At 38.2% G+C, this 27,894-nt stretch overlaps 1 protein-coding gene across 5 annotated transcripts; it reads right to left on the reverse strand.

Moving 5' to 3' along the window:
* LOC104236307 (zinc finger CCCH domain-containing protein 44-like) lies at positions 1 to 27,702 on the reverse strand. Of its 5 annotated transcripts, none has more exons than XM_009790207.2 (11): positions 26,813 to 27,702; positions 26,481 to 26,560; positions 9,227 to 9,414; positions 7,830 to 8,865; positions 7,612 to 7,739; positions 4,860 to 4,919; positions 4,724 to 4,774; positions 3,895 to 3,965; positions 2,835 to 2,989; positions 2,658 to 2,729; positions 1 to 2,576 (listed from the first exon to the last, which is right to left on the reverse strand). In XM_009790207.2, the coding sequence occupies exons 1-11, from the start codon at positions 27,112 to 27,114 to the stop codon at positions 721 to 723; spliced, it is 3,999 nt and encodes a 1,332-aa protein (XP_009788509.1). In that variant the 5' UTR covers positions 27,115 to 27,702; the 3' UTR covers positions 1 to 720. The 5 variants fall into 5 exon arrangements, with proteins under 5 accessions (XP_009788509.1, XP_009788516.1, XP_009788523.1 ...); XM_009790214.2 differs by having other exon boundaries at positions 7,830 to 8,847; positions 26,813 to 27,700; XM_009790221.2 differs by lacking the exons at positions 26,481 to 26,560; positions 26,813 to 27,702 and adding an exon at positions 24,644 to 24,775.
* Positions 27,703 to 27,894: the final 192 nt, after the last annotated feature.

Genomic DNA, 27,894 nt, shown 5'->3' on the forward strand with positions numbered 1-27,894 from the left:
TCAAAAGAACAGAACCTCTTTTCTCCAAATGTATACGTACAGAATTCGTGACTTTAATCAATTCACTGCTGCAGCTCGTACATTAGCAGTATTTTCAGGATCAAATACAAGGATAATACACAAATACAATTGTTTTTGCCTGCTTTAGTGCACTAGTTTCTACCAGGTTAACATTATGGTTCTGTGGGAAAAATAATTTTGTACACTGCCATTTTTACTGGCATTCTTTCGGTTGAATTATGAGAGTTTAGCTACATCTTACTGTAAAAGATTTTGGTTGTACAAAAAAAAAATTAAAGAAATTGCCGTGAACTCGCCTTTGACTTCTCGCCTTCACGGGTTGATACAGTCGCATCAATCTCCCTTCCTGCAACGCCCACTCATAAAATTTACAAACTGTCCCCTTTGGTAGGAGGCCTAGAGTAACCCCCCAGCACCAAATGGCTGTCTGCTCAATGACCTATCCCTACCAAATCCGAAGTACCCTACTGGAACAACCCAATATCTTGGACAACTAGACCTCTCCCGTGTATATATACTGTGTTCCAAATGCTGGATTCCCAGTAAAAGTGGCACGATTCATGTGTGAACTTCCCCGTGCAGTTTCCATGTAGCTACCCTGACTACCATTCGCAAATCCCTGAATCGGTACACCCGAAATCCTGTTTCCAGATGCTGCCCAACAATCAGCGGTCATAGCTTACAGTACTGTACTCCGGCTCATCGCTGAAGCTGCAGTTTCTTGGCTCGTGGTAGAGGGTTAGATACGTTGGACCCAGCTTCTCCCTGGGAAAAGGAAACATCAGCCGACTTTGTTTCTCCCTCGCTGCTAGAAGATGAACTCCCACTAGACCTCTTTAAAGGATCAAATACAACAGTCTGTGATGCCCCCGCTAGTTCATCTGTCAGAGAGGATTGACAAGGTAATTGAGCATCTTCAGTGGAGATCAAGGCATCACTATTTGCGGGATCAGGCGTGCGAGTCAGCTCCTCAATAGAGCTGAACCAGTCACTAGTGCACACAGGTATCATCTCCTCACTGCACCTCATGGCTGAGGTTGGTGAAGCCATACCACTTTGATTTTGGGATTCCATTGCATCGACTTCAGCTAATAGATCTGACACTGATTCCTCATCCAAAGTGCTGAACTCAATTAGCTCGTAAAAGGTTGCTCGCCAATCGGAACAGTTTGAGATTGGATGAGATGAGGAATTACAATCGAGTTGGTTGGCATCTGAAGTAGGTGCATCGACACGATCACACACTGCTTCAGCTGGTTTCAGTGAAGAATCAGATACAAGATCAGAGTCCACAGATGGTTTCACAGCTGGTGAACATCCACCCCATCCATTAGTTATTTCAGGAAGCTGGGCCCGACTGATCACTAGACTAGAAGCACTGCTCCAGCTAGGGCCTGAATGCTGAACAGTTAAACTAGAAGGAAAAGATTCTTTGTCCGCTGCTGCCTGCCCAACTGGAGCTTCGTCTTTCAAGTTTGGAGTAGGACTTGGTAAATCCTGGACATTTGAAGCACAAACTGGAACAACCGAACTAAAAGAAAGCAGCTTTTCAGCAGCCTGAGCTTCAACATCGGCATAGCTTGTTTGTGGGGTAGGACTGGGCAGATCTGGATAATTCTTGATACCTTTCTGTTCCAATGAATCACTTAACTCAGTAACTGAAGCAAAATTATATCCAGAATTTATGTTAACCGAACTTCTATTACTGGTTAAGGATCCCCAGTTCTGTCCAGACGACTGTCCTAAATGCCTCCGACCGTTGGATAGCATACTATGTTTGCGGCCATCAGATATTTGGGATATTGTGCTTCCACTTGAGTCCTGGACCATATGACTGGTACTGGACTGAAAAATTTCATGGCATCTTTTCCCATGTGGAGGATCTCCGTGCACATTCCCATGACTGGATGGAGGGACTGGACTGGATGGTCGGGGTTTGTAAGAATAAGAGTTATTCAAATCCAAAGATTTTGGAACAGATGAGGATAATCCACCCATCCTCGTAGTGTCGGTGTTACTATTAGAGTCGGTGTTACTATTAGAATGGTTGTTTGTAACACGGAGGTGCCAAGGTACCTCCCTCTCTCCACATTCTCTCCCTGTTCCAGTTGCACTTTTACACGCACCAGCACTACTGCTTACAGAAGCAGCACCAAGCTCCTGAGACTGGCGTGATATCTCATCATGCGGCCGAGGGGCTTTATGGAACAGCCCCTTTAATGCATTAGTTAAAAGTACTGAGTCATCATGCTCATCATCTGTCCATATCCTCATATCAGGTGGGAAAAGCCCCGACTTATTCCACTTCCTCAACTGCATCACTGAAAATGGCCCTTGTTTTCTACTACTAGGGTCACGGTAATGCCAAAGTTTGTCTGTTTCACTACTGTTAGTGGATGTTGAGTCCACTGTAGAGAGGCCCGCAATTGAAGTTTCAAATGCAGACCTATCCACAGCCAGACATGCAGTATCTTGATTTCTTAGCTTCTTCAAGATAGTATTTCCATGGGCCTCTCTTTTCTCACTCATTTCACATGGCATAGATCCCTCTTTAGCTGGATAAACAAAACAAATATTTTAATTAGCTCATGAAAAATCAACTTTTGAAAGACTTGCTAGTACAATTACTATCTCACCTTTCCTCCGTGAAGACATAAGCTTGTCTTGGCTTCTATTAAATCTAGTGTATCTTGGCCCCTCATATTCAACTGCGTTACATAACCACAGCAGTAAGCAATCTTTCGGAATGTGCACAATAAAAAGGAATCAGCAATAAGTTGGAAAAGAGTGACTGAAAACACAATGCTGTACACCTTGTTTCTTGAAGTCGGATGCTCCAGCATCTTCTTCAGATTCGTAATTAGGATCCATATTTGGATCGGCACGCACTTCTGGAATTGCGAGTAGCCTCCTCCGCCGCTCCTCAGGCATCTTCAGAAGCTCTAATTTCTCTACACATTCTCTGAGCGTAAAAGTGTCAAGGAAGTCCTCATACCCATGGTCAATGTCTTCTCCAATTAACAAGTACAGAAAATGACATCCATAGATATTGAAATCAAAGTTTCTCCTTTTTGAACAAGAATGTCGAGATCATACTTTCATATTGAAATCTTATAAATCTCCCAATACATTTAGATGTTGAACTGAAAATTATGATGTAACAACAGCACTATATGCTTCCACCAGTAATCTCATGATTAAAAGATTTTGATTATATTTCTATAGCTCAAGTAATTTGTTGTAACACATTTCATTTGTGTTATTTATAAGAGGTAACTTGCAAAAAGAAAAAGCAATTTGAGCACAATTTAGTCAGAATGTGATAGTTTTTGAAATGGTCAATCCACTAATGTATGTGAAGATCCAGACAAGCACAATTTAGTCAGAACCTTATCAAAGTAATTATTGTTAAAACATATTTGTAAAGCACTCCAGCTTATACCAAGTAAATTCATCCATCTTCTTATAATGACAAGAAGAAATAAAGGACGTCCATCTGTACTCGGGTTAAGTTTTACTTTCAAAAAGTGTTTAACCTAATTAAAATGTAATTCAAATTAGTTATGTTCCTGTTTAGGACCAAGCTTCTCATTGTAATAAAATTAGTCCTTTTCCCTGTTCAGAACCAACCTCTGTCCTCTGACTGCTTTTTTCCCCTCATGCTATAAACCAATTTTTTTCATTTGCTAAGGTAATCAGACAGAAACATACGGAACTGTCAGAAAAGTGACAGAAGCACGAGAAAAAGGTAAGAAAAAAACACAAAAGTTTTATGAGTATGGTGCATCAGCTATTTCAGTTGGAAGCATCATCAATCTGATTTTAAGATAACAAAAGTATTAAGGTAAACTGTTTCAACAGAGGAAAGGATATTCTTTTTTACGCCCATTCTCACTTGCTCGATCACGAAGATGGATGAGCCGCAATACCTCTTCTTCCAGAGACTGTATTTTTTTCAGATAAAGAAGCAACAGCATATCACAACACAGCATTTTTTTTTGAAACATCACAACACAGCTTTTTTTCTTTTAGAAATATCACAACACAACATTTATAACATCTTTAAATACAAAAATTTTAAGTTCCATGAGAACAGCCACAACCCCACTTGTGGAAAACTACTGGGTTTTTTGTTGTTGTTGCTGTTGTTGAGAACAGCCACAACAATTTGCCGACTTTTGTTTTGAGTTAGAACAGCTACTTACTTTGGAATGTGGAGCAACAAAATGTGTAGATTAGCTACAATTTCCTTCTTTCAGCTGCCGCTTCTTTGTGCTTTAGCCCAATTATAAAGCACAAAAGAAGCAGAGAAGAAAGGAAATCCTTCTAACACATTTTAAAGACTTAATTTAAGCTCCTTCAATCCCACCTTACTTGACCGTCTCCATTCCAATTAAATGTAGTTGACGAAGGGAAATTTACATGAATATCTAACAAAGCAAAGTGTTGCATGATATACTAAATTGCTTCTCCATCTTCGTAATTAATCTCACTGCATATGGCCCAGGGGCAAATTTAAGGAATTTTGTAATACTTTTGCTCCAAATATTAAGTAAATCAACCATGAGACAGGATATCACCCAAGAAATGCAGAGCAATATATTGAACAAAGTAGGTAAGATTAAGATAATTTAAAGGAAAGAAGAGCAAATAGCAATGAATAATAAATAAGGTGCGATCACATAGAATGCAACTGACATACATCATTGAGTTTTACAGCACGGAGTTCCATTGCTTTCTTCTGTATCTCACCCTATGTAAAAGAATAAGCACCAATAAGTCAGATGTCGCAGTATCTTAAGGTAAAACTTAAAAATATCATCAGGTTCGACACTTACTATCGTCAGCCGCTTTACAAGCCCACATTTTATAATCTGACGTAATCTTCTGCATTCATCCTGAAGAAATAACAATGAATGATCAAAATATCACACGAATCAACAAGTCACCTGCTGAAATTGCTACATACCCTTTACAAGGACAACATGCTAAGGTAACCAAGCAGCCGAAATAATTAGAATCTCACATTGTTGAGGGTATGAATTGTAGTCTCTTTTTTTAAAAGAAAAATTATCATTAATTAGGGGATTGGAGAAAGGAAAGGAGGATAAAAGGAATTGAACCCACACCTATAGTGCGGTAAACTCCCCTGATACCACTAGGCCCCGTGGTTTGGTGGTAGTCTTAGGGACGCTGACCTTACCCCTACCTTGTGAAAGTAGAGAGGTTGTTTCTAGAAGACCCACGGCTCAATAAAAGCAACAATAATAAATGCAAGAAGAATGATTTTTTAAGACTCCTAAAATCACTCTTACTATTATGGAACACTCTCCAATTCCTCACTCCAAATAAGCAAAAAAATAAACATGGTTGTTCTTTCAAGTTGCCTTCTAGCATTCTTCCACCTTTATAACGCCCATGAGATATTGAATAGAAAAGCACAGTCTTTGATTATGATATATAAGTCTGCAATTCAATAAAAGGTGATATTTGTCCTCTCTAGACTCCTTCCACAAGCAGCACTGAACAACAATGATCCATCTCCTCTTCCAAAGATTTTTCAGTTAAGATTGTATATCGCACTGTTGGGAGGATAGAAAAACCCAGTAGAACAGTCGAGGTGCACGTAAGCTGACTCGAACACTACTATTATTAAGAAAAAGAAGTTTGTACCTATACGGCACACGAGGTAAAGAAAGCTAGTTTCTTCATTTCTCTAACATTCCCCAATATCTATAAGAATTGTTTTGTACACTGCACAAAGTCCTAACCAATAGGTATCACAGAACTTATTCTTCCATTGTGCGCTGTTTTTGCTAGGTCTGCGTGAATTCCAAGAGATTGTAGGTCAATTTATGATGAATCCTCACAATAGATGGGACACTAATATCTCTTTTGTTTTAATTGTTAGAGCCAAAGAGAATTATTATTTAGAGAAAGGAGGGACAAAATTGGGTGTTAACGGTTAGGATTAAGAGAGGACAATTGAATAGGGGATAGTACTCTTTCTCCCATCTACCAAATGAATTTCTTTCCCGCACAAGAAGTCTCTCTATCATCATCTCTAGATTTACTTAATATACAAAACTACATATAATACAGAGGTGTTGTTGCTACCTTATTTGAGGTAAATGTGATGTCATAGCCTAATTAGGAAAAAATGCCAACAAACAAAAAAAAAAAGAGAGAGAAAAAGATTGTCCCACAACAAAGAACAGAAAATATGAATATTCCACTCAATGTTTTAAAAGGCGGGGGCGTCAGGCGAGGCGTTTTACCTCTGACGAGGCGAGGAGTAAGCCCTGAGACATGGGGCGTAAGTCCCACGGATCTTTAAATTTTACTAATTTCAAGAATTTTAAGATAGTATAAAATAAAAAATAATTATAAAAATTACATTAAAATCACAAAATTATAACAAATAATTTATTTAAAATATTTATAATTTATAATTCAACTATGAATAATACGAAAAAGTATGACATATATCATAATATGCAAATTAGCTACAACGTTGTTACAATTCAAAAATCAAAAGCAATGTATTTGATACGAAATCTATATGTATCTCTTAAGGATTAATGAATCAGGAAAGAATTTCGATATTATAATTTGATATTTTTCTTAAAATACTCCTTTTATTTAATATGCTTTCTATTTGAAAGAGAATTTATATAAAAACATAATTCACAATTTAAATATGATTCTCTAGCATCATTTATTTTTAAGTTTCAACAAGTTAATAAAGTGACACATAATTCACCATACAATACGATGATAACTAATTATTTGTAAATAGTTATTGGCTAATACTGAGATATTAAATTAATAAGTATTGTATCTCGTAAACGTGAAAAAAATATACTTAGAAAAATAATTATGGACCATTATATAGTAAAGACATAACAAAAGCTAATAAATAAATATTTTTTAAAAGAAAGATTTATTTAAAATTAACTATCATAGCAGTCTTAGTGGATAATGTGCAATAGTTTTTATTTTATGATTAAGGAAAAAGTAATTTTGCATTGTCAACGATTTTTTAAGAAAATTTGAGGATTTACAAGGTTAGTTACATACAATTGCATAAAGTTCTATTAGGCGAGCCCAGTACGCTGGGTGTTGGGCGTGTCCGGGGCGTAAGCCCCGATGGCCAAGGCGTAAGTCTCAAGGAACTAAGCCCCGCACATAAGTCCAGGAGCATTTTACGAGTGCTCCGCCCCGGGGCGAGTCCCAATTCTGCCTTTTAGAACGGAGATTTCACTTACCTCCTGCAATATCTACCTGTAAGCAGAGCTCTTAACAATTGCGACCAAAAAAGGATGCAATTCAAAGTAGTGAACAAGGAATGCCCCCGGGGCCTAGCTCAAGTGGCAAAGGGTGGTGAATTTGTGTCTTAGGTCACAGGTTCAAGCCCCCACACCATGCAAAAGCAAAGCCTGGTATTTAAGTGGAGAAGGGTAGAGGGGCGGGTCCATTATCCACCGAGTTTCGAAGGTTGCGGTTGGTCCAAAGGATCAGCCCCAGATGAATTTCACGGTCATCAAAAAAAAAGTAGTGAACAAGGAACAATTGCTTGTATCTAGTTACCTCAGAGAAATTTTGATTTGAAATAGACTCAATAGCTACAGCCTCTTTCTTGTTTAAGTTTAATACTACAAGAAATACATCAGCTGTCTTATCCCCAATCTTGTATGGAATAAGTGCCTTGCTTGTACCTGCATTGAAGATATTATGGCTCTGGAAACTAGGGCAAAATCTTATTTATATCATCATTAGTTAAGAAAACTTTTAAGAAAGATCTGTACCTATAACAGGAACAAGCCTGTACATTTCTTGCTTCTGATTGTTACTAGATATTCTTATACGGACAACTGAGCCAATAACTCTGCCGTGGAACTTTTCCATATCTTCCATGAGACTCTCCATCAAATTACGCCGCAAATATATGAGATTGATATTGTGAGCATCAATTGCACCATATTCATCTAGATTAATCTGCACCAATTTTTCTTCAGAGTTTCTACGAGATTTACGTTTCTTAGTTTTATTTTTCAAGAATGAGCTATCAATACTGTCATCAGCTTCCACATGGTTAGTAACAGTTCCAACAATTCCAGCTGGTATAAAAGCACTCTTCTGCGAACCCTCCTTTATCAGAGAGTGAAACTCAAGAAGCTTTAGCATTTCTATGTGGCCAACGCGAGGCTTTCCAAAAAGGCTTTTGAGCCTCGAATCACAAATTATTTGACTTTTCTGGCGAGGATCTCGAAGATTATTTCTCTTAATATACTCTAGTAATAATGCCTGCACATCAAAATGAGATAAAGCAGAAGTAGCACCATTTTTCATGTGTGCAACAAGCTCCAAAAGCTCTTTGGATGCCCATTCCATGCGTCCAGTCAAAGATTTCCCCATGCTGGTGCTTGCTTCTTCTGTCTCCAGAGAATCTTTACTCTGTAACTCTAGTTCTATGGGCTGTGTTAGCTCCAACTGTGGAGTACAGCCAGCAACACTTAAACGTTCAGGCTCAGCAATTTTTCGGTTTTCAGTGCTTGGAGGATCCTTGCAAGGTGGCTCTAGCAATTGTTTGGATTTCTTCAGCCCCAAATTGTCAAAAGAGTTGCCCCTAGTACCTTTTCCATCGAGGGCAACACGATAACCAAAAGGTAGTCGCTGTCTCTTAGCAATTGCATCTGATTCTTTGCATGGGCTTTTAGCTTGAATTAGTTCACCTAATGTTAATGATAGCTTTTCTTTTACGTACATCCAGTATACCTTGAAAAGATACTCCCAGCTGCTGTTGTCATCAAAATCTACTTGAACCTGAAAGGATTTCAGGCACTTAAAGCCAAATACAAATCGCAAAGAAGTATCAAAACCAAGCATACTGTAGAAATAAAAGAAAATAAAAGGTATACACTAATACTATCTATGAACAAAATTTTAAACAAACAATTTCCTTCTTGTTTTAATTATTTACAAATCTAGCAAGGCATGATAGGAAAAATGTTTGGACAAAATTAGCAATTGCCAATTGGAACTGATGATCAGATCAGTTCCTGGAGAATGTGCCATTTTTTATTTAACCACAAGGCATTAATCATTCTCAGAAGAATGTATCTTACTCGAAATCGAAAAGACTTGATGAACTCATCAAACGCCAAATCAATAATCTGTAATGAGATTATGGAGCACAGCATACCATCTCCTTGTTCCCTTGGTCTATATTCTCAATCAGCATGATCATTCTCATACATGTTGAGCAAAAGCCTTTGTTTCCTCGAATACGGAAGTAATCAGCATTTCTTGTACATCCTTTGCACACTGAATATGTACAAGTAAAGCACATATATTGGGAAGCCTTTTGACATACACTACAAATATGCCAACCTGAAAACGAAGATAATTCGAGGATGTCATGCAAGCTTCAGGGGGTGGATATGTGATAATCAATATAAACAGCATATGCACCTATTACCGTATCCTATATGGGTATCATTAAGCAACTGACTACAGGACTTACAGCCTATAAGGAAGAATCTTTTTCTTATTTTTTTATTATTAACTTATCGTTCATGAACATTGTCGCCAAAATCAAACATAACAGATCTAATTATAGAAAGGGGAACCAAATCTTCTGAAGTTAAAAAAAAATGTACCGACTGGACATGGGATGCAAAAATGTTCAGCACCACACATGGCAGCCATTGATATTCCCATGTATATTTGGTGTTTAATTTTAAAAAAGTTTGATATTTGTATTTGTTTGTGGTTGCACCTATACTATGAAAACAGATTCTCCGAATATATACATTTATATATATGTGGGGTATTAGGACAGCTTGCACGCATCTCAACTATTCTATTGGATACCTGCATTCTTTGTTATTAAAATCCATCCTTTTGTCGCTTAAAGCGACAGGTTGCAAAGGCTTATCACTTCATGGGTGATATGCTTCAAACAATGACAACAACGAGATGCGGTTGATTCTATTGTTTATTGGTATGTTGAAATAGTTATTTTAACAAACATTCGATTATTATGGTACTCAATTCATATATGTTTGAAATTGGTTAGTTTTCAAAAAAAATTGTATCTCATTACAAAGAAGCATGCAGGTGAATTTTTATTTTACACCAATGACTTGTTTTTCGCTTCAAGCCCCATAGACCATGCCCTTTTTTTGGGCTCTTTTGTCTTTTAAGATTGCCTACATTCTCACACCAATACAAGTACCAAATACACTTGTCCTCGATCATATTACTGATGACATACTAAAATTATTTTAAAACCAACCTTTATCCACTTTAGAGATTAGACCTATAGATTCTTTGCAGCTTATTCTAACATTACGATGATGAAAACTAAGAGTCGGCCTAATCTAGTAAGTAACATCAAGGATTCTTTTTTTTTTCTTATGGAAATCAAGGCTTCTTTTGAGCAACCCAAAAGATGACGCTGTTCAATGTAGTTCCTAGCTTAGACATAGTTCATTTATCATTTCCTTATGGTACCATTTATTTTGATTGTTCAACATTCAGTGTAGTCAAATGATCCCATCTTTGTTTCTCTAGGTCATGGATGTTTAGTTTTTTAAGGATCTGCATATGGTGTTTATTGACTTGGAGAAAGCGTATGACAAGGTTCCTAGGGAGGTGCTCTGGAGATGTCTTGAGGCGAAGGGCGTGCCGGTAGCCTACATAAGAGCGATCAAGGATATGTATGATGGAGCTAAGACTAAGGTTAGGACTGTGGGAGGCGACTCGGAGCATTTCCCGGTTGTTATGGGATTACACCAAGGCTCTGCGCTTAGCCCATTCTTATTTGCCTTGGTGATGGATGCTTTGACACATCATATTCAAGGGGAGGTGCCATGGTGTATGCTATTTGTTGATGACATTATTCTAATTGAAGAGACGAGGGCAGGTGTTAACGAGAGATTGGAGGTTTGGAGACAGACTCTCGAGTCTAAGGGTTTCAAATTGAGCAAGTCTAAGACAGAGTACCTGGAGTGCAAGTTTAGCACTGAGTAGAGGGATGTAGGCGGGGACGTGAGGCTTGGGTCACAGGTCATCCCCAAGAGAGACAGCTTAAAGTACCTTGGGTCGGTGATTCAGGGGGACGGAGAGATCGACGTGGACGTCACTCACCGCATAGGGGCGGGCTGGATGAAATGGAGGCTTGCATTTGGAGTCTTGTGTGACAAGAAAGTGTCACTGATACTCAAAGGTAAGTTTTATAGAGCGGTGGTTAGACCGGCAATGTTGTATGGGGCAGAGTGTTGGCCTCCAGAGGTTGAAAGTAGCAGAGATGCGGATGCTGAGGTGGATGTGCGGGCACACTAGGATAGACAAGATCAGAAATGAAGATATTCGGAGGAAGGTGGGCGTCGCCCCTGTGGATGACAAGATGCGGGAAGCGAGGCTCAGATGGTTCGGGCACTTGCAGAGGAGAAGCATCGATGCTCCGGTGAGGAGGTGTGAGCGGTTGGCCGTGGTGGGCACGAGAAGAGGTAGAGGGAGACCTAAGAAGTATTGGGGAGAGGTGATCAGGACATGGTTCGTCTGCAGATTTCCGAGGACATGGCCCTTGATAGGAAGGCCTGGAGGACTAGCATTATAGTTGTAGGATAGGGGTAGTGGAGCTTTCCTTACTGCATGCCGGGGGTGAGGCGGGGTTGGATTAGGGTTGATCTTAGATGGTTTGCAGTTTATGTTGAACTCACACTATTCTTGTTGTTTATCTTAGATTCCTTAGACTCTGGTTACTGTTATTGCATGTCATTCATCTTTTGATTTTTATGCTTCTGTTTCTATAATGGTTTTTACTGGAGTTACTAATGAATTCTCTTTTCTTTTCTTGTTTTCCTTGTTTTTCTTTATTTCCGTCGTTCTGAGCCGAGGGTCTATCGAAAACAGCCTCTCTGTCCTACCGGGGCAGGGGTAAGGTCTGCATACACATTACTCTCCCCAGACCCCACTATGTGGGATTTTACTGAGTAGTTGTTGTTGTCGTGTAACATTTAGTGTAATCAAATATCCCATCCTTGTTTCTGTAGGACTTTAGTTTTTTTTTCCTTCCGATTTGCAATTCTCATCAAACAAGAAGAGAAAATTTTCAAGAATACCACAGAGGAAGAGATCTTTTCGAGATTCTCTTCGATTATGTACAGACAACAACAACATAAACATAAACATGATGATGATGATGATGATGTACTGATAGTAATAATGATAATAATGATAATAATAATAACAATAATAATAGTAATAATAGTAGTAATAGTAATAATAATAATAATAGTAATAGTAGTAATAGTAATAATAGTAATAATAAATAGTAGTAATAGTAGTACTCCCTCCGGTCCAAAATAAGTGATTTTTTGGATGTTTTCACACGGATTAAGAAATTCACCTTTAAACATTAATTAGCAATGAAATTGACCATTTTAACCTTTACTATCTCACATAAATACTCCTAACACATATTCCAACACTATTTACTCCAAGAACAATATAGGAAAAAAATAATTAATTCATTCTTGAAATCTGAAAAAATCACTTATTTTGGACCACAAGAAAAAGGCCAAAAAATCACTTATTTTGGACCGGAGGGAGTAATAGATAATAATAATAATAATAATAATAATAATAATAATAATAATAATAATAATACAACAATCCAGTATAATTTTACTAGTGGGGTTTGGGGAGGGTAGTGTGTACACAAACCTTACCCCTACCCTGGGGTAGAGAGGCTATTTCCGATAGACCATCTGCATCCCTCCCTCCAAGAACTCATCACCTTGCTCTTGGGGTGACTCGAACTCACAACCTCTTGGTTGGAAGTGAAGGATGCCCACCACTAGAGCAACTCACTCTTGTAAAGTTGTAATAATCCCCAAGGTCTTCTACTCCCAAAAGAATTATGCTACTGTAGCTAAGGAAATCCTTGCTATAGTAAAATGTGTTATGAAGTTTCAAACTGATGAAACTGATTATATAATCAGAAGTTTTTAATAAAAATTGACAGCCAAGTAGCAAGGTTTATCTTTAATAAAGATTTCAAACATGATGTATCTAAACACATGTTTGCAAGATGACAAGCTTTATTAGCTCTATTTGAACTGATAAGTTCTTTTGAAATGACACAGGACATGAGGCCCGAATACAAGCCTCCTCGAGGCAGAGGAAGAGGAAGGACATCTTCCTATGACAGAGGTAATAATATTTTCGCCCAAATCGGAAATCAACAACTAGTAGTTGCTAAGGTGTTAATACGGAACACCCATTGTAGAAAGACTTCATGAATTTCGTGAAATCCAGAAAAGGAAAAGGTAATACACCGAATGCACCAACATATTCTTCAGTTATAACAGAAGGAAGCCATGAGAACCTAGAGATTTATAACCGAAAGGAAAAGAGAGAATTAATAATTCTTCTAGAACAATCCGACCTCAAATGGAAGGATAACCCATGGCAATTAATGACAAGATATTTTGATACAGCGTCATACGCTACCCCTGCATATAAATAGAGGATGCATTATGAGATAATACTCTCATCTACTGGATCAGCAGAAACTCAAAATTTTTATCCTGCAAATACTAAGAGAATTTATAGTTTCTCTAAATTAGTCATCAGAAAGGTATTAGCCTCATATGAATGGGGACTTAGTACCTTGAAGGAAAGAGAATATACTCATCCTGAACAGAAAGTCGCAGTTAAATTTAACTACTGGGACTATGTAGATGGTTTTAATAGAACTTTTTTCTATGAAAATCCTAATAGGAAACATTCATGGTTAATTAAATTATGCTCTAAATGTTTGAACAACAAATACCAAATTGGTTTTGTAAATGGTGGAAATGATATGGTCCATCATTAGAGATACTTCCTCCAATTTTGAGGAGTCTATATACTCAATGGGTAGATATATCACCCAAGATTATTTCATTAAAAAAATAATATCTTTTATGATGGCATAGCAGCCATGTATTTCTTTATAGAATTTTCTCTCCCTTGGATAATGAAATGGGATGTAGAAATTGGTCATACCGAAGAAGGACTGCTATGTCTCAATAGAATTGTTTACACAAAATTCTAGAGTAAATTACTCCGGCCAAATCAACAAGGAAAGATCTACGTAGAAGAATTAATAGAAGAGATCAAGGCCAAAATTGGCTTATGCAAATCAAGAGGTAACAGAGGTTGAGGTAGAAGAATTGAGCTCATTCCAAAAGGTTACCAGAAAATTACAAATGGAGTAATCTCTAAGAAAGAAATTTTTGCATCATACTTCGAAGAAATAAAGAAAGATTTGGCAAGAAATTTTGAAGTAGAAGTTAGCAATGATGTATCAATGACTTCCATAGGTAATACTTCAGAAGAAGAGACCTGTATAGCAGGAGAAGCTCAGAGAAGCCAAAATGCAAATATCAGTCTAGACGAAATAGAAAAACTTTTAATAAAAATGAAAGGAGCAGAAGAATCTTCTGCGAAAAAAAACAAGGGAAAAGAGAAGGCATAAATTATTGAAGGCCCTACAGATAAATTATCAGGGTAATAAAGACAAGCTTTAATAAAGCAATGGACCCCTCAATTATTGAAGGGAATCTGCTTTTATAAAGTAGTTTGTCCGGTTGTAATAATTTAGTTTTTTCTTTTATGACTTTTGTATATCACTTTTTATCTTGTCGGCAGACTACATAATTGTGTCGGTCATAGTACTGTTAGTCTTTTGTTCTTTTTAGGATCGATCAATTATATAAGGATCGTATCATTCTATAGAGAGTCAGGCTTTAGCCAACACTTTTCCTTCTCTCTAAATCTTCTCTCTTGTACAAAGCTATCCGTAAACTTTTATGTTTTGAATGAAAATCAGAAAAGGTCATTTGGCCACAAACCGGCAGTCTCAGGTATTTTAAATTTTGTTAAATTTTCTTATTATTCTTATTCCTGTTTAGCCTAAATGATAGGCTAATTATCTAAGTGTTAAACTTAGTCATCATAGGCTATTTGTAAGCATGTTTTGTTATTAAGTTATACTGTATCACCCTAATGGTGCTATGGGTTGGAACTATATAGTCCAGGCAGTTTACAATATTGACAGTAAGCCCTGGTTATGGCAACATAACCGGTGGTCCTCAGTTTACCCGTTAAGCCGAGGTATAGGCGTGAAAGGGTTGTGGGAGGACCGTGGTTTAGGGTCTAATGTTGAGACTATGACTAGCCAGGGCTGGTGTTCTTGTAATTTATTTCCTGAAGCCACGTTGGAAGCTATTCGGTAGCCCCCTTGGCATAACACTTAGATAATTAGCCTATCATTTAGGCTAAACGGGAATAAGAATAATAAGAAAATTTAACAAAATTTAAAATACCTGAGACCGTCGGTTTGTGGCCAAATGACCTTTTCTGATTTTTTATTCAAAACATAAAAGTTTACAGATAGTTTTGTACAAGAGAGAGGATTTAGAGAGAAGGAAGAGCGTTGGCTAAAGCCTGCCTCTCTATAGAATGATACGATCCTTATATAATGATAGACTAATGACTATTAAATTGGTAGTGGGTGAGTGTACTTTAAATGTCGTTAGCGCGTACGCGCCGCAACTAGGCTTGGATGAGGAGATTAAAAGGCGCTTTTGGGAGGGGTTGGATGACATCGTTCGTAGTATTCCGCCTACCGAGAGGTTATTCATAGGAGGAGATTTCAATGGTATATCGGATCGTCTACAGGTGGTTATACTGAGGTGCATGGTGGCTTTGGTTTCGGGGAGCGGAACGGAGGGGGCACTTCGCTGTTAGACTTTGCCAAGGCATTCGATCTAGTGATTGCGAACTCAAGTTTTCCGAAGCGGGAGGAGCATTTGGTTACTTACCAAAGCTCGGTGGCGAAGACTCAGATTGACTATCTCCTCCTCAGGAGATACGACAGAAGGTTGTGCGAGGATTGCAAAGTTATCCAGGTGAGACCCTTGCAACGCAACATAGGCTTTTGGTGATGGATATTGGGATTATGATAAGGAGGAAGAAGAGGTCAATACGAGGCCGCCCGAGGATTAGGTGGGGCGCCTTGACTAAGGATAAAGCTCAAAAGTTGGAAGGAAGGTTATCGGCAATGGGAGCTTGGAGAAGTAGTGGGGATACAAACACTATGTGGTCGACGACGGCTGACTGTATAAGGAAGGCAGCGAGAGAGGTGTTAGGGATATCGTCGGGCCGCGCCGGGGGCCATAAAGGAGACTGGTGGTGGAATTCAGTTGTCCAAGGTAAAATGGAAGAGAAGAAGGCGGCTTACCTGAGGTTAGTAGGGAGCACTGGCGAGGAGGAGAAGAGAGCGAACAGTGAGAGATATAAGGTAGCTAGGAAGGAGGCGAAGGTGGCAGTAACGGAGGCTAAGGCGGCAGCTTTTGCTCGTCTATATGAGGAACTGGGGAACAAAGGCGGGGAGAAGAAGTTATTCAGACTCACTAAGGTGAGAGAGATGATGGCTCGGGATCTGGACCAGGTGAGGTGCATAAAGGATGAAGACGGTAAAGTTTTGGTGGGGAATGACCAGATTAAGAAGAGATGGCAGACCTACTTTCATAAACTTCTAAATGAAGAAGGGGATCAGGATAGTGTACTAGGTGAATTGAGGAATGCAGACAACCCCCAGGAATTAAGTTATTGTAGGGACATTGAGGTCGATGAGGTCATGGAAGCTTTGCGTAAGATGAGGAGGGGCAAAGCTACTGGGCCAGACGAAATTCCGGTTGAACTTTGGAGGTGTGTGGGTAGAACAGGGTTGGAATGGCTTACTCGGCTGTTGAATGTTATACTCAAGACTAATAGGATGCCTGAAGAGTGGAGGTGGAGTACAATGGTTCCGTTGTATAAGAACAAAGGCGATATCCAGAGCTGTAACAACTATAGGGGTATCAAATTACTGAGTCATACCATGAAAGTCTGGGAGAGAGTGGTAGAGATGAGAGTGCGAAGGACGGTGTCTATTTCAGACAACCAGTTTGGGTTCATGCCGGGGCGATCTACCACAGAAGCTATCCACCTTATTAGGAGGATGGTGGAACAATACAGGGATAAGAAGAAGGACCTTCACATGGTGTTTATCGATCTAGAGAAAGCGTATGACAGGGTTCCTAGGGAGGTCTTATGGAGCTGCTTAGAGGTTAAAGGGGTCCCGGTAGCCTACATTAGGGTGATTAAAGACATGTATGATGGAGCTAAGACTCGGGTTAGGACAGTAGGAGGCGACTCCGACCATTTTCCGGTTGTTACGGGGTTGCACCAAGGGTCTGCGTTCAGCCCTTTCCTATTTGCCCTGGTGATGGATGCCATAACACATCATATTGAAGGGGAGGTGCCATAGTGCATGCTATTGTTGATGACATAGTCCTAATTGACGAGACAAGACGCGGCGTCAACGAGAGGCTAGAGGATTGGAGACATGCCCTTGAGCCCAAAGGTTTCAGGTTGAGCAGGACGAAGACGGAATACCTCGAGTGTAAATTTGGGGCTGAGCCGACGGAAGCGGGAGTGGAAGTGAGGCTTGACTCTCAAGTCATCCCTAAGAGAGGTAGTTTCAAGTACCTTGGGTCAGTTATTCAGGGGACCGGGGAGATCGACGAGGATGTCACACACCGTATAAGTGTGGGGTGGATGAAGTGGAGGTTAGCGACGGGAGTCCTGTGTGACAAGAAAGTGTCACCGTTACTAAAAGGTAAGTTTTATAGAGCAGTGGTTAGGTCTGCCATGTTGTATGGGACCGAGTGTTGGCCGGTTAAGAACTCACACATCCAGAAGATGAAAGTAGCAGAGATGAGGATGGTGAGGTGGATGTGCGAGCATACAAGGATGGATAAGATTAGGAATGGAGATATTCGAGAGAAGGTGGGCGTGGCCCCCATGGAGGACAAGATGCGGGAAGCAAGACTCAGATGGTTCGGGCACATTCAGAGGAGGAGCACTGATGCACCGGTGAGAAGGTGTGAGCGACTGGCTGTGGTGGACACGAGGAGAGGCAGAGGGAGACCTAAGAAGTATTGGGGAGAGGTAATCAGGCAGGATATGGCGTGTCTTAGGATTACTGAGGACATGGCCCTTAACAGGGAATTGTGGAGGTCGACCATTAAAGTTGTAGGATAAGGGAAAGTTGTGGATATTCCTACAGCGCACTAGAGTAAGACTAGCCAGTTAGGAGTTAATCTTAGGATGCTACTGATCAGCTACTGATGCAAGGATTTATCTGTTGGATATTAGCATGCCTTCCATCTTTCCCGTATTTCCTATAATTCTTACATTGCTGTTATTTTGTGATTTTATGTATTTTATGTTATTTTGTGTTATTTAAGTATGAGTTTATTAATTGTACTAATGTTTCGTCTCTTTTTGCTGTCTTAAGCCGAGGGTCTCCGGGAAACAGCCTCCCTGCCCCTCCGGATAGGGGTAAGGTCTGCGTACATATTACCCTCCCCAGACCCCACCTGTGGGATTATATTGGGTTGTTGTTGTGTTGTTGTTGATCCTAAAAAGAACAAAAGACTAACAGTACTATGGCCGACACAATTATGTAGTCTGCCGACAAGATAAAAAGTGATATACAAAAGTCAAAAAAGAAAAAGCTTAATTATTACAACTGGACAAACTACTTTATAAAAGCAGATTTCCTTCAATAATGGAGGGGTCCATTGCTTTATTAAAGGTTGTCTTTATTACCCTGACAATTTATCCGTATGGCCTTCAATAATTTATGCCTTGTTTTTTTCATTTTCTTTTTTCGCAGAAGATTCTTCTTCTCCTTCTTTCATTTTTATTAAAAATTCTTCTATTTTTATTTATAAATTATTTCAAACTCAAATGGAGCTAATAAAACTTGCCATCTTGCGAATATTTGTTTAGATAAATGTTGTTTGAAATTTTTATTAAAGATAAACCTTGCTGCTTGGCAGTTAGTTTTTATTAAAAACTTCTGATTGTATAAATCAATTTGAAACTTCATAACACATTTTACTATAGTAAGGATTTCCTTAGCTACAGTAGCATAATTCTTTTGGGAGTCATTCCATTTTCTCGAGTAAAATTGAACAAGATATTCTTGTTTATCAATTGGGGAGCACTGCTTTAGTATTCCTTCATACCCAATGTCTGAGGCATCAGTTTCAACTACCTTTGCCCAGTTGGATTAGCAAGAGTTAAACACGGAAGATTATTAACCTTCAATTTAATTCTTTTGACTGATTATGTATAATTATCGGTCCATGCTTTAGGATTCTTCTTTAGCCTATCATAAAGAAGAGCAATATCTTTTGCTAAATCCTTTATAAAAGGAGAGATATAATTTAGACTTCCTAAAAATCTTTGAAGTTGAGTTTTATCAGTAATAATGTTAGGGAATTTCGAAGCAAATTCAATACTTCTATTAATAGGAATTATCCTACCATTTTCTATGTTTATGACCAATAAATCTTATATTATTTTGGAAAATAAACATTTTTGGCTTAGAAATTACAAAACCATTCTGAATGATAATCTTTTTAAATTAATTTAAATGCTTAAAATGAGTTTCAATATTTTTTGAAGATACTAAGATATCATCTATATAGACAATTATAAAGTCGGTGTAAGGGATAAAAATATCATTCATAATTTTTTGAAATTCAGAGGGGATGTTTTTAAACCAAAGGTCATAACATTCACTCATATTGACCCATTGGGACATTAAAAGCAATTTTATATCTATCTGTTTCAGATATCTGAATTTGCCAATAATCTGATTTTAAATCAAATTTCGAAAATATTATGGCACCATGTAATCTATTTAATAAATCTTTTTTATTAGGAATAGGATATCTAATCCATTTCAAAACTTTATTAAGGGGTTAATAATTTATGACTAATCTAGGAACTCCTCGTTCCTGTTCTGCATGTTTATTAACATAGAAAGCAGTACAAGACCATCTGGACTTATTAAACCCTTTTGTCGTAAGGAATCAATTTCCTTTTTGCATAACTCCAAATATTCAGAGTTCATTTGACAAGGCCGAGCCTTAGTGGGAATATTATCCTCAGAAAAGTCTTCTTCGTAAGGAAGACTTATTATGTAGAGAGTTTTAATAAAACTTTCTTTTATGAGATTCCTAATAGGAAGCATTCATGGTTTATTAAATTATGTTCTAATATGTTCGAACAACAAATTCCAAATTAGTTTTGTAAATGGTGGAAATCATATGGTCCATCATTGAAAATACTTCCTCCAATTTTTAAGAGTTTATATACTCAATGGGTAGACATATCACCCAAGATTATTTCCTTACAAAAAGATAATATCTTTTATGATGGCATAGCAGCCATGCATTTCTTTATAGAATTTTCAATCCCTTGGATAATGAAATGGGATGTGGAAACTAGTCATACCGAAGAAGGATTCCCATGTCTCAATAGAATTTTTTATACAAAATTCTGGAGTAAATTACTCTAACCAGATCAACAAGGCAAAATCTATGGCGAAGAACTAATAGAAGAAATCAAGGCCAAAATTGAGACTTATGCCAATCAAGAGGTAGCAAAAGCAGCAGTGGAAGAATTGAGCCCATTCCAACAAGTTACCAGAAAACTTCGAATGAAGAAAGGAGCAATCTCCAAAAGAGAAATGCTCGCCTCGTATTTTGAAGAAATAACGAAAGATTTAGCAAGAAATTTGAGGTTGAAGTTAGCGATAATATATCAATGACTTCCATAGGTAATACTTCAGAAGAAGAGACCTCTATAGCAGGTGCAACTCAAAGAAGCCAGGCTGACAATCTTAGTCTAGAAGAAATTGAAGAATTCCCGGCAAAGATGAAGGAAGGAGCAAAAGAATCTTCCGCGAGAAAAAACAACAAAGGGAAAAATAAAGTATAAATTATTAAAGGCCACACAGATCAATTATCGGGGTAATAGAGACAAGCATTAATAAAGCATTAATAAAGTTTTTTTTTTTTTTAGAACCGATCCATTATATAAGGATCTGATTTCTTTAGTGAGAGGCAGGCTTTAGCCAACGCTCTCTCTTCTCTCTAACTTCTTTCTTGTACAAATACTCTTTGTAAATATTTCATATTATAAATCAGAAAAAGGTCATTTGGCCACAAATAGGCGGTCTCAGGTATTTTTAATTTTGTTATTCTTCTTAATTATTTATATTATTGTTTAGCCTAAATGATAGGCTAAAGATCCAAGTGTTAAACTTAGTCATCTTAGACTATTCGTAAGTATGTTTTGTTATGTTATTAAGATATACTGTATCACCCCGATGATGTTGTAGGTTGGAACTATATAGTCTAGACAGTTATTAGTTTTAACTATAAACCCTGGTTATGGTAACATAATCGGTGGTCCTCGGTTGGCCCATTTAGCCAAGGTGGGCGTTGAAGGGTGAAGGGAGGACCGTGGTTTAGGGTCTACTGTTGAGACTAGAGAAATAGCAGTACTAATACTAGTACTAATAGTACTAATAATAGTAGTAGTAATAGTAGTAATACTAGTAATAGTAGTTATAGTAGTAATAATACTAGTAGTAATAATAATAGTAATTATAATAATAATAATAATAGTAATAATACTAATAATAATAATAGTAATAATAATAGTAATAATAATAGTAATAGTAGTAGTAATAGTACATCAGGTATTAATCCAGAACATCCGAAGTACAAGGAATTTATGGATTTTATAAAATCCAAGCAAGATAAGGATAATAGTCCTCCAACATATTCCTCAGCATTAACAAAGGAAAACCATGAAAGTATTGAGGTTTATAACCGCAAAGAAATAAAAGAATTAATAATTCTTTTAGAACAGTCCGACTTGAAATGGAAGGACAAACCTATGGCAATTAATGGCCAGATATTTTGAAACAGCGACATACGCTACTCCTGCTTATAAATACAGGATGAATTACGAGTTAATACTCTCGTACTGGATCAGCTGAGACTGAGCATTTCTATCCAGCCAATACCAAGAGAATTTATAATTTCTCTAAAATAATTATAAAAAAGGTATTAGCCTCAGATAAATGGAGACTTAGTACTTTAAGGAGTCGTTTGGTTGGAATACGATTTATACCGGTATAAGTTATGCCGGTATAAATTACATTGGGATAAGTTATGATGGGATTGTTGTTTATTCATTATTTGGTATGTTATATTAAGAATGACAATTGCATAATTTCTAAGAAGAAGGTATAAGTTATACCGGTGCTAATTACCCCGCCTTCTATAAGGTATAAGTTATCCCAGTATTAAAATTAATACCGGATAACTTATACCTGGTTTGCTAATCAAACAGATTATTAAGGTGGTATTAAATTTTTATACCACTCTTATACCTTCTTATACCTCATACCAAACGACCCCTAAAGGAAAGGGAATATACCCATCCTGAACAGAAGGTTGCTACAATAACAACATACCCAGTATAATCCCACATGTGGGATCTGGGGAGGGTAATGTGTATGTAGTCCTTACCTCTACCTGGGGAGGTAGAGAGGTTGTTTCCGATAGACCGAGGATAGACCCTCGGCTCAAGAAAGTGTGGAGAGGAAGAGAAGGGAGAAGAAGAAGAAGAAGAAGAAATAATATGGGGAAGAAAGAAACAAGAAGGAGACAAAGGGCGATAAGGCAAAGGGGGAGAAACAGTAGCATCAAATAGTATAATTGTTGTTGTTGTAAGAGCCGGAATAAAAAAAATGCAGCATCAAATAGTAACAATTAGGGAGCAGCAATTTCCAGTAGCAAAAATATTGAACTTGCTGCTAAGTACCAGATATAATAACAAAGAAGAAGCAAGTATCTTTCAACCGACAACAAGAATATTACTAGTACTACTGGTAACCCTAGGAGAAACTCACAACTACCAGTCAACCCACCACCTTAATCGTCGACCTCCACACATTCGTATCGCTAGCCATGTCCTCGGTTAGGTGATACACTGATATGTTAAGTTGTTGTTAAGTTTAATTACTAGGATTATATTGACAACAACAACAACAACCCAGTAAATCCCACTAGTGGGGTCTGGGGAGGCTAGTGTGTACGCATACCTTACCCCTACCCCAAAGGAGTAGAAAGGCCGTTTCCGAAAGGCCCTCGGCTCAAGAAGACGAAAAGAGACAATATCAGTACCACCAATAAAACCATAGGAAAAATAGGTGCAAAGCAAAAGCGATAGACAGTACATAGACACGGCACTATGGAAAACGAAAGAGTAATGAGACGCAACATTGCCACTAACTGACGTCGACAAAAACCCTACCAGACTAACCTCACAAAGGTACGAAGTAAGGAAAAACTCAACTACTTCCTAACCTACAACCCTAATGCTCGACCTCCACAGCTTCCTATCAAGGGCCACCCTCGGAAATCTGAAGCCTCGCCATCTATGTTGCGCGGACTCTCCAAAATGTAGCCGCACTAGTGTCGGATACTTCAAAAATGCACTACTTTTGGAGGATCCGACGCGTATCCGACCACATTTTCGGAGAGTCCGAGCAACATAGCTCGCCATGTCCTGCCCGATCACCTCTTCCCAGTACATCTTAGGTCGTCATCTACCTCTTCTCGTGCCTTCCAAAGCCAGCCGCTCACACCTCATTACCGGAGTATCTGGGTTTCTCCTTTGTACGTGTCTGAACCATCTAAACCTCGCTTCCCACATCTTATCATCAATGGGAGTCACGCCCACCTTCTCCTGAATATCTTCATTCCTAATCTTATTCATCCTAGTGTGCCCGCACATCCACATCAACATCCTCATTTCTGTTACTTTCATCTTCTGGATATGTGAGTTCTTAATAGGCCAACACTCAGCCCCATACATCATGGCCGGTCTAACCACCACATTGTAAAATTTACCTTTGAGTATCGGTGGCACTCTCTTGTCACACAGGATTCCATATGCCAACCTCCACTTCATCCACCCCACCCAATACTGGATTATACTGGAAGTTCTAATAAAACTTTTTTATATGAGAATCCTAATAGGAAGCATTCATGGTTTATAAAATTATGTCCAAATTTATTTAACCAGCAAATACCAAATTGGGTCTACAAATGGTGGAAATTCTACGGTCCATCATTAGAAATATTTCCTCCCCTGTTCAAAAGTTTATATACACAATGGGTGGATATATCCCCCAAAATTATTGCCCTACAAAAAGATAATATCTTTTATGAGGGTATAGCAGCCATGTATTTTTTTATAGAGTTTTCTATCCCATGGATTATGAAATGGGATGTAGAAGTGCGCCCGTCCGCGGAAGGATTAGCTTGCTTAAATAGAATTTTCTATACAAAGTTCTGGAGTAAATTACTCCAAACAGACCAGCAAGGAAAAATTATGGTGAAGAATTAATCCAAGAAATTCAAACCAAAATTGAAGCTTATGTCAAGCAAGAAGTAGCAGATGTTGTAGTGGAAGAATTAAGTCCATTTCAACAAGTTACTAAAAGGCTTCAAACGAAGAAAGGAGCAATCTCCAAAAAGGAAATCATTGCCTCATATTTCGAAGAAATAAAGAAAGATTTGGCAAGAAACTTCGAAGTTGAAGTAGGAGATGATATATCCATGACATTTTTGGGTAATACCTCAGAAGAAGAGACCTGTATGGCAGGTGAGGCTCAAGGAAGCCTATCTGAAAATCTCATCCTCGATGATATTGAGGAATTTCTGAAGAAAATGAAGGAAGGAGCAGAAGAATCTTTTTGCAGAGAAGACAATAAAGGGAAAAAATAAAGCTTAATAATGGAGGTAGTCCCATGTCCTTTAATAATACAGGTGGACCCAAAAACTTTAAAATACAGCAGACCCCACATTCATAATGGAGGGAATCTGCTTTTATAAAGTTTTTGTCCGTTTTTCTTTTTAGCTTTTAGCCTTTTTGACTTTTAGGCTTTTGCTTTTTATCTTGTCGGTCACGATGTACTTATTTTGTCGGCCATTTTACTGTTTAGAATTTGTTTGTTTACAAGCAGATCCATTATATAAGGATCTTCATTTTTTAGTTAGAGACAGGCTTCGACTAATAGCTCTCCCCTCTCTCTAAAATTCCATCTCTCTAGATTTTCATCTTTGTAATTCTCCTCTTGTAAAAATTTTATATTTGGAATAAAAAAATCAAAAAAGGCTACTTGGCCACAATCTCGACGGTCTCAAGTATTTTCTATTTCTAGTATTTTAATTTTAAACTTGTTTATTCATTTAGCTTAAATGATAGGCTAAATATTTATGTGTTAAACTTAGTCACACTAAGCTACTCTTAAGCATATTTTATTGCTAGTTTTACTGTTTCACCCGACGATTCTACGGTTGAGACTATAGAGCCTAGGCAGTTTATAGCCCAAGCAGTAAACCCTGTTTATGGCAGCATAAACAATGTCTCTTAACCCGTGTTAGCCAGAGAAGGCGTTGAAGGGTATGGAGGGGACGTGGTTTAGGGTTTACTTGACATGGTTGTAGCTTGACAGGGCTGGTGTCTCTGTAAAAGTTTTCCTGTAGTTCTGTCGAAGCGTTTAATAATCTCATTATATTAGGATACTACACTTTAACTTTCCATATCTAATACCTACTACTATTCAGCTGACCCACTTTTGCCCAGTAATAAATATCAATAATAACTCCAATATCTTATCCAGCGAAAGATACTATGAAATAGGCATCCAAGACTTTTCAAAACGCCTTGGAAAAATAGTTGTTACATCTATAGCAAAATAAAAAAAATGGCTATCAATTAACTTTAAGATTTTAAGGATAAAGATTGTGTTTATCATTATACATCGTCAAAAAACTTATACACCATCATTTAAAGATTGTGTTCATTTAAAGAGAAGTAACAAATAAGTACTAATTTTAATGTTATTTACAATGGAATATATGATCTTTTGCTCAAGGATTGATGTAATGCAGTTCGGTGTAGCCAACTTATGATGAGCTAACAAGCAGAGGTAGTATGAAGGATTCAGCATCATGCTCCTTAGAGATTCTATGAGATAGCGGTACAATGAAGTGTCTTTTATAATTTTTATTATTGTGTACAATCACCTGCCATGAAATTTAACTGTGCCTTTATCTATGTGTTTCTGGTGATACTGCGATAGGCCAATAGCATGGTCACCTTTATCCACAAGGTGAAACTTTATATGGTAATTATCCATATAACTGGAACAAATGCCAGAGGCAGTAGTGATATGAAATTATAGCCTATAATGCACCCTGTCCAATATTAAATCTACCAACAAACATAAATCTATATGACCTTGCCTGATATTTAAGTCACTCTTGTGAATGAACTAAACCAGCAATTGCGCAATCACAACAAAATTCACAATTGTTGTGCAATAAAAGATCAAGAAAAATCTCATATCATTAAAACAAGATTAAAAAAATAGAGATGGGAACAACAATCGTAGAAGCAGAGGGACATACCGCAGGTCCATTTAGCGTCGGATCGGAAAAATGCCTCGTCTCGTTTTATACAAGATGGATGGTAAGCCTTCGGACACCCCCTAACAGTTAAGGAAACAATCAGTAATACAATCAACTATTCAATTAGCTATTTCTCAATCTCAAACCATTACGAAAGCAATTTAGAATAAATTAGAAAAAGTACTTTTACATTTACCATTTATGAAGTGCTACTATATCAATTTTTTTAGCTGAAAGTGAAGTAAACTTCAACAAAACGATTCAAAATAGAAAGGAGGCAAAAATTAGAAACTTAATTTATGTGAATACCGAAAAGCGCGTGGTATACTCACTTGCGATCGCATAGGACAAGAGAACCACCATCGAAACAAATGAAGCAAACATCTTCCCCCTCGTCGTCCTCCTGTAGCTGTCTTTTTGGTGACTTAACTTCTGCCACAGCTCCACGTGGCGGCCGTCCTCGCTTCCGCTTCTCAACGGAGCCGATCATCGCCACCGAAGTCTTCACCTCCACAGCCACCGTAGTAGCAGCAACCTCAGCATCCGAGGACATCGCTACGGGAGCTCCAACTAGCTGCGAGTCGTCCATATCGTGAATTGAAGTGCAGAGCTCCACTGAATTATCACCGTCCATGGAGAATTGAGCTCGGAGGGAGTGTTATATAAAAACCTAGCTTGGTGAATTGGCCGGTGGTTTTGACGGCGGAGTAATGATCGGAGAAGTGAGGACGGTGATCATTGACCATGCGACGGACGTTGTTTGAGTAGGTGGAAATTTCTGAGACGGAAAGGGAGAAAGATAGAGGAGGACATAGGGGACGGTGGTTGGGCCCCCCTATTGGCGGAGTCAATTGTGTGTAAAATGTTTGTGAGATAGAGAGAGAAATACAACAACAACAACAATCCAGTATAATCCCACTCAGAGGGGTTTGGGAGGATAGTGTGTATGAAGACCTTATCCTACCCTAGTTAGAGGTAGAGAGACTGTTTCCAAATAGACCCCGGCATCCAAAAACTTCTCACCTTGCTCTTGGGAGACTAGAACTCACAAACTCTCGGTTGAAAGTGAGAGTTGCTTAGACTAGAACTCACAAACTCTTGGGCAACCCTCTTGTCAACCCTCTTGTCTGGTGGGGTAGAGAGAGAAATAGGACAGAGAATTTGATGGGGCTTAATCTTTTGGCAAAACATGACTTGTGAATACACATGGAGATTCATTAGCGGCTCATGTGAAGAGGCGCAGGCTCCTCGAGCACAGCCTGATGTATTGTGAAAACAGTGGGTACAAATTTGGTTACTCCTTCCATTTCTTTTTTCATAAGTTTTAATGTGTCACATAGGAAGACTTATGGTTTTTTAAAAAAAAATATTTTTTTGAAAAATATATTTAGAATCACTTTTTAAAAATTTGATC

The sequence above is a fragment of the Nicotiana sylvestris genome, chromosome 2 (assembly GCF_000393655.2).
Source record: "Nicotiana sylvestris chromosome 2, ASM39365v2, whole genome shotgun sequence".
NCBI classification, from domain to species: domain Eukaryota; kingdom Viridiplantae; phylum Streptophyta; class Magnoliopsida; order Solanales; family Solanaceae; genus Nicotiana; species Nicotiana sylvestris.